This window comes from Culex pipiens, chromosome 1, assembly GCF_016801865.2.
Source record: "Culex pipiens pallens isolate TS chromosome 1, TS_CPP_V2, whole genome shotgun sequence".
NCBI classification, from domain to species: domain Eukaryota; kingdom Metazoa; phylum Arthropoda; class Insecta; order Diptera; family Culicidae; genus Culex; species Culex pipiens.
The window spans coordinates 74,577,325-74,585,462 of NC_068937.1; the positions used below are offsets into that span (position 1 = coordinate 74,577,325).

Sequence of the window (8,138 nt, forward strand, 5' to 3'; positions counted from 1 at the left end):
TTTTTAGGGCGCCACCGTTTTTTTGACCACCATCCGTCCGGTGACGGAGAAAAATTTAGCAAAACAAACTGCTCGACTAATTTGACAACGAGAACTGTCATTTGCTCTTGACAGTTCTCGCTTTCAAAAAAATCGAGCAGTGTGATGCGAGAACGCAAGAAAAAGTAAGCCAAAAAGCAAGTTATCGCGGTTAACGCGTGTTAAAGCAAGTTAAAGCGGAAAGGTGAAAGTGAACGCTGCAAAGGTTTGAAAAGGAAGCTTTATCGCTCGATTAGCGCGGAAGTGACGTCCCCCTCGTTTAAAAAGCAAAAAAAATAATTTGGCCGCCTGTTTGTATGGAGATGGCCCATAGTGCATCGTCATCGTTCGAACCAAATACATCGTAGCAGCAGCAGCAGCAGCGGAAAAAAACAACGACTGATGAAAATCAACACTGAACAAAAATGACCCTTTTAAATCAAGTGTTCTACCCTTGATCTGACCCTGCTATACGAAAAAAACGAAGTTGACTTTATAGCTGTCGGCCACTATTGCTAGTACCAACCACTAGTGTCTTCCTTTTATCTACAAGGACTTCGCCGCCCTGGGCTCCTAAGTGTATGAAAGTATGGCACGGAGCGACGGCGCCGAATACCCATATTTACACAAAGAATTTTAGAGCGCCCGCCGCGGGATTCGAACCGTCGACCTCTGGATAGTGAGTCCAGTGCGCGGTCCGATTGATCCACACGGGCGGGACACCTGCTATACAGTGCACTTAAAAACCAATCGCAAAACACTTGAATTTTGGGCAACAAAATTAGCTGTCAATTCAATAGCAAAACACTTGAATTTGACGTGTTGTGTCACATGAAATACTATATTATATTTATTGGTTTTAAATGGCTTTTCTTTCTTTAATCAATGCATGTTTGCATGTAATAGAAATGGATTTCGATTTGTTTTTATGTAAGGAAATGTCTTTTATTTTCTATCAACCTGGCGTGTAAAAATTTTGTTATTGTCGCTCTGGCACTAAATCGAACTGAGCGATTTCCACTCTCACCGCGCTTTTTCTCTCCGCCTTTTTCTGTCTAGCCTAATTCGGTATTACTCGATCAGTGTGTAGGCCAAGTTTGTTGTGATTCCTCCATCTTGTTTTGATTGGCGAAAACTTATGTCGATGGATTTTAGCTGATTTAATTAAAAACGAAAGGAAATATGTACTTTTTTTACTTGCATAAATGGCCAACATCATCATCCAAAACCTACGACAACAACACGCAAGCACTGATACTATTTAGTTAGACAAAAAAATGCGGAGAGAAAAAGTGCGGCGAGAGTGGAAATCGCTCGTTTCGGTTTGGTGCCAGAGCGACAAAATGTTTTTCAGTGACGTTTAACCTCGCGTTCAACACAACATCTCGTTGCACTCAAAATTAGAGTTGATCAGTTTGCGGAGCGTAGTGTCAGATAAGTCGCCGCGAAAATTCGATTTATTTCCGAAACCACAATATTTTTTTCTTCCTGGTCGGGATCGGTTTGTTTGCCACCACTGCTTCCTGGGAGGTTTCTCAGCGTCGGTGAGTGAAGCACCGGTGCCGGCGGAGATGGAGGCCCCATGGGGAATCTTCTTGTTGATGCAGAACCGCGGTGGTTCGAATCAAACTGTGCCTTGACCAGTCGAATGACGCATATCATGGCCCCTGAGTTGAATGCATCCAAATCTTGTTTATCACTGGCACCGCCTACCTGGTACGGCATCTGCAGCTCTTTCGCATCCTTCCTGTGAATCATACAAAATACATTCAAAAATCAAAACAAATCCCAAAAAAAAATCTCTCCCCACTCACCAAATGGGTCCGGAAAGGAACTTTATCATCAAAGTTGGCTACTGCCCGGGAGACCAAGCCCTTCCGCTGGCCATACGGAGCCCGAGCCCGAGGACACAGCCTTATGGTGATGCTCATCTTCGCGGTCACAAACCGGGCAGGCAATTTTCTGGACTGGAACATGGCGGCAGCGAACTCAAGCGGTCTGCGAAAAACGAACACACCGGACCTCCAAAACTTTCAAATGAGGAAACGAAGCAAATTCCGACGAAGCTGTCGCAAAACTGGATTTCAAATCAAAACAAGATCAATTTCAAGTGTTTTGCTCATTACTTTGAATAGTTCAGCACAGTGGGGAAAATTCATGAGCAAAACACTTGAAAAGTTTGAGCCACCCAAATGAAAATAAGGTGTCAAAAAATACCAAAAAGTCAATCGCCAATACACTTGAATTTAATAATGGATTGGATTGAAATTTAAACACAAACAAATTAGATCTAAGATGCGGATTAATTGAATCATTCAAGTGTTTGGGCACTTGGAAAAAAAGGGTGGCGTAGTTTCAGTGAAGAGCAAGCTTCGAGAAGAAGAAACACGCCAGCGCCAGCGTTTGCGTGAAATTGCTGCCAAAATGACGTCGAAGGAGAAAAACAAGGCCTACTTGGATGGACGCTCGAGAAGATGGCCACAAGGCCTTGAACAAGCAAGCGCGTGCTTTGACCCACGCAAAAAACCTTTCCGCTCTCTGATTGGCTGTTTTGTTTAGCCGTGGAGTCGTGAAGGCAGCATTTTTGCCAACGATTTTCATTCCATCGTCATCGTTCGAACCGACAACATCGTAGCAGCAGCAGCAGCGGAAAAAAAAACAACGACTGGAGGAAATCAAGAGCGAGCTCCGAGAAGAAGAAATACGCCAGCGTGTGCGTGAAATTGTTGCCAAAATGACGTCGAAGGAGAAAAACATTACCTACTTGGAAGGACGCTCGAGAAGATGGCCACAAGAATCAACTTCTGCTGCAATTTAACAAAATGGCGCTTTTCAGGGCCAACGAAAAATTCACGAAAGAGTTATTGTTTCAAATGATTCATGCACTGCTTTTGGTGCATTTTTAAAGCTTTTGACGCTTGGCGTTTAAATTAATTTAAATATTTCCCCCCAAAATTTTCATTTAAAAAAAAATGAACGAATATTAAAAATTTACGCTTGCAAGTGTCAAACGTCAAACCGACGACACGACAAGCCACTCGCCTCCAAAAAGTGGGCACCAAATCGGCTTACCCCTCCGGTTCCTTTGGAACTGGAAACGTCAAACCGAAAAAGTTGAAAAAATTGATTGACTTTGGAACGCTTCTACTTTTGACGTTTAGAAATGTCATTTCGTTTCTAAAATCAGATGATATTTTGTGAAAATCTGGTCGGCGGCACTCGATGATTTCAAGAATGCGGAACTTTGATCCACAACATTTGCCACATCTACGTCTTCCGGTCGGGCCGAACCATGTACTGCAAGTGGCCAAGGAAGCCGGAGTCACGCTGAGCAAAGTCTTGACGACGCACCACCAGTGGGACCACGCCGGAGGCAATGCTGACCTGTGGAAGCGCTATAAGGCGGATCCCTCGCTGGGCATCCTGTCCATCTACGATGGCAACGACGATCGCATCAACAACATGACTAATCCGGTTGGCCAAGATGACACGCTGGAGAATGGAACCGTGTCACACAACGTCCCACATCTTCTTATACATCGAGACCCCGAAAGATAAGGTCGTTTTCATCGGTGACACGCTCTTCCTGGCCAATCGAGGGAACCGCACAGCAGGTGTACGACGCGTTGATTACGAAGCATTCTGCCCTGTTGGACGATACCAAGGTGTTATGTGGCCACGACTACGCGCTGATCAACCAGCCCTTCGCAAGTACCTTCGAGTCGGACAACGTGGACATTACGCAGCTGCTGGGTATCGCAAAGAAGGCGGATTTGAAAAGACGACGAGCGATGATGCCGTTCACGATTGGGCAATTGAAATGTACGAATGTTTCCATAAGGTTGGCAAGGCTGCTGTGTAGTGGTATGTGGCTAAAAGTACCCCGTTGGAGACGATGTATGCGCAGTGAGTGACGAAGGATAAGTTTTAGTAAGGAACAAAGCTATGTATTTAAAAAAGGTTCTTTAAAAGGTTCTTTTAAGCTATTTGCAACCCTGCAGTCAAGACTTTAAAAATACAAAAATAAGTACAAATTTTTAAGTGATGTTGGTTGTTAGCTTGAGATTCCAAATGAGTTTATTGTTGCTTCAACTTAACAGCGCGTGCTATGCGGATGGAAATAAATTTATAACAGCGCACTAAGTAGAGTAAGCCTGCTTTAACAGCAACAGCAAAAACTTCTCCGCCGATGCGACACTCAGCTGCACGCTCTGATCCCTAGTCACAACGGTCACCATTGAGACTTCTCGAGACTGCAATCCCTGGCTCAGTTCGTTACTTTTCATAATGGGTCATCAGCTCTTGAAGTTTCGGCCGAAAGGTCCAAACTCGGCCAACAGCTGTCCAAACTATGGAAACGCACTTTCGGAAAAAATATCCACGTGGTTTATGGATGGTCCGTTCGACTCAAGCTGGCGATGCACTCGCGCTGCAATCTGGTTCTAACGCCCCCGAACCTAACCCGTTTCTCACAGCCTCAATTCTGCGCGGCAGCTCCAACACGTCATACAATTGCAGGAATCCAGGCACTCCACGGCTCCGACTTCTTCGGCAGAAACCCGCTTTCGGAATTTGCCAACGAACCTCTCTCTGGCACCGCAGGATTCGGCAGCGTGCCACGGGACTCGCCGCTCCGGCCAGGACGGCTTGGACCACCTCCCCTTCTCAGGCCTGTCCTTCGTTGGATGGAAGTTGTGATGACGGAATCGCTGACTAGCTTTCCATCGATTTGTGTGGAGTTTCCGGCGAAGGGACTTCGGAGGTGGAGCACTGTAGGATCGAGGCCATTCACGCGTGGGTGCTGGGATTGAGAAGCAGCGGAGGATGCGCCTGTTCAAGCTGGATCACCAGTCCGAGCCGTTTCGGATGGCCGGCCACAACAATGCTGATCGTTTCTTTACTTTCATTTTATTTCGGAACTTCACACGTTCAGATTTCTGTTCCGGCGGTTCAAACTGATATCTTTCCTTTCTTCTGGGCAATGGCCGGTACCCTAGCCAGACGCGAATGCCTTCAATACGGGAATTCTGTTGTTGACAAATAACAAGCCCAGCGCAAGAAGCATTCCCAAGTTGACTATTACGGCCTCTTCCGGAACATTGCCATATTAAACAGCGTCCACTTGTCCTGCAAGGAGGAGACCCTTGGAAACATCGGATGCCAAGGTGCCAAAATGCTTGGAGCAGCTCAGGCACAAAGTTCTGGAACCCGTCCGAAGTGTTAACAGTTATTGTCGCTAGGATGGTGGAACTAGAACTTAACAGCGGATCTGTTCCGTTGAGACCGGCTGCAACTTCCTGCAGCATACTAAACTCGCCATGGCCACTTCCAACGCGGCCGCTCGGTTGGTCAAGTTCTAAATTCGAACAGGTCACTTCAGTCAGTTACTTCGACGAGTGAAAAAAAAATGACAAAATGAATTTCTACCTGTTCCTCCTCGAGAGCTTTGTTGTCGGAAACGATCAGCATCTAAGATTTTCGTTGATTTATTGGCCAATAAATCAACAACAACGTCAATATGTTGACGAATGGTAAATATTTTTACTCTGTACAGTGTATCTTTTCAGGATCAATTCCTAGCGCTTTGCGATGTTCTACAAAGTTGTTCCCCGGATCAAAACCTATAAGAAACTTGAGAATAAGAAAATTTGATTGGGTTTTGGGGAACTTTATCTAAGAAGAGGTTAAAAGTGAAAATTTCCCATAGTCAATCTTTAAAAGTTCCATACTAACTTCAGGTCAATGGTGGAAGTACTAAACCTTAACCAAATGCGCTCAAAGTTTCAGGCTATGTTCTGGGGCCATATTGCTACAAAAATCCGGTCGAGGCGTTTGGAATTGAACACTTTTGTCTTTTTCATATATCCGTGAGCCACGCTACTCTACAGGCTCAATAAAAACTTCCTACCTGCTCTGTATGGTAGAACAGAGCTAAGCTCTGTATGCAGCGAACAGAGCCAGCTCTGTATGGGGAAAAATAATATTGAATTGCATATATCTCAAAAACGATAAGTTTTAGAAAGTTGACATGTTCTAGAAAGTTGCTGGTACCAAAAGGTTCTATATGATTGTCTCAGACGTCATTACAATTTGATTGATTTTAGTTGTACAAAACAAGAAAAAACTATTTATTTTATAAGATACAAGGAATAGAATATTTTTGTTTTCGACAAATTTGCTCAACTACCAAAAATGAACAACTCTCTCGAAGAAACCAAAGCTCTATCTTCAATAGATACCGAAATAAAAAATAAAAACTATTTTTATAATAAATACTGCTTGCGACAAACACAAAGCGACCGCGTCGTAGGCACAGGTAATATGAGGCATGTTTGGTAGAGATCGTCTGATGTGAAAACTAGTATAGCAGAGTGTTCATAGAGAGTTTTTATGTTAAATGCTCTCGTCTGGATGGTTGAAAGAAATTTCAGATAAAATTATACAAATTTATAAAATTATATTCTTTTTATTGTTTTGGTAAGTAATTAAGATTAGAAACAATAAACTTATTTTACAGCTATTTTTATGTTTGTCTTGACAAAACAAATGTTTAACAAAATTACAAGTTTCGTACAACAAATTAAGATAAAAAAACAATTTCAAATACGCAAGTAAAAAAATAAAAACTAAATCTTCTAACAACTATTTTAATTTGAAAAAAAAAACAGTTAACATATGTTTAACCCTCTACTGCCCAAATTTTTTTTTCGAAAATATTTATTTTTCCCGTGTTCAGGAGGTCATTTTGAGCAACTTTTGTTCTACGAAAAACTTTACTTCTCTTGTTTTATGTTTTTCTTATTTCATTTTTAGTATTTTAATTTGCATTTATCTTGTTTAGTTTATGTTTGTTTTTGGTAGTATTTGGCCTACTCTACCACCTAATATAATTACATTTCGCCTATCTAATTTTTTCATGTTTTTACAGTCACTTTTTCAATTTTTTGCATGTTTTTCACATTTTCTGCTATAGAATCGCACCATCATCATTTAAATTGCAAAAAAATGCGTAAATGCATAGTCTGGGACACTACAAAAATTACTGCATACTTCTTTTTACTGAAAATATAGGAAATGTTAGTAAAAAACACAGTCAAAGTTGACCCCTAAAAAAATGACATTTTTAAAAACATTGGCAAAGTCACATAAAACAAGTAAATCTTCCTACCCAAAAATTTTAAAAAAATTTAAGAGTTCTTCTTTCCAATGCTTTTTAAAGATCAAAAATCGGTTGGAAAATTGATTTTTGGCGATTTTTTAGATCGAAGCCCGTCTAAAGGCGGGGTTAGGTTGTAGAGGGTTAACCTTATAAAGATTTCAGGAAACTTAGCTATTTTATTTAATTCAACAGAAAAAAAAACAATATTTTCTTTTGTAACCTTTACATACTGCGCTTCAGATCGAGGTGTTAGGAGAATCGATCTGATATCGTCTTGCCCGCCACTCGGCCTGACCCTGTGGGAAAATTTATCCTTGCCACACCCTGCCCATTTCGAAACGGTCATCACTAATACTTGCCGATCTACGATCTGCTACGTGGACCAATCACAACTGGACAACGCATCGATCCCCTTTTCCGATCCGAGACGAAAGGGCTCGAGGCACGATCGATACGAAGGTCAAGATCAATTGTACTTCAAGCCTAGTGCGTTTAGAAAAGTGCGTAGTTAGAAAATCTCGATCGACCCAAAGTTTTAAAGATCCTCCGATCAACCACCTAGTGATCAGGTGACCCAATAGGCGCCCACGGGCGTTGCTAGGCCTGTTTGTTGGCCATTTAAGTGAGTAGTTAGCGGTCCCGAAAGGAATTGTGCCCATAATTGAAATTGTACCCATTTAGCCATCTACCAGCACACTTGATCGTGTACAATTGTACGAAACACGAGGCAGTAGTAGACTGCGGAAGAGGTAAAGGTCATGTGGAGAAATTAGGGTCAGTTCGCTAATTGTGTCGTTCTTCTGCCTGAAGAAAACCTTCAGGGAGAAGGTTTTTCTCTTTGGTTTCTTCTCAGCAAACCACGCGGCGATCTTCGCCGGCCCGAACTCCGGACAGCATCTACCGGAGCGCGCGATCATCTGTAGCGTCGGACAGCACCTGCTCGCTGACCACGTGGTGCACG

At 42.7% G+C, this 8,138-nt stretch overlaps 1 protein-coding gene and 1 pseudogene across 1 annotated transcript; one reads left to right on the forward strand and one right to left on the reverse strand.

The window, feature by feature from the left end:
• Positions 1-993: 993 nt before the first annotated feature.
• Positions 994-2,242, reverse strand: LOC120430892 (puff-specific protein Bx42-like). The gene is made up of 2 exons (XM_039596018.2): positions 1,833-2,242; positions 994-1,765 (listed from the first exon to the last, which is right to left on the reverse strand). The coding sequence occupies exons 1-2, from the start codon at positions 1,859-1,861 to the stop codon at positions 1,429-1,431; spliced, it is 366 nt and encodes a 121-aa protein (XP_039451952.1). The 5' UTR covers positions 1,862-2,242; the 3' UTR covers positions 994-1,428.
• Positions 2,243-2,584: 342 nt separating this feature from the next.
• On the forward strand, positions 2,585-6,649 carry LOC120430891 (hydroxyacylglutathione hydrolase, mitochondrial-like; annotated as a pseudogene).
• The last annotated feature ends 1,489 nt before the right edge of the window (positions 6,650-8,138 follow it).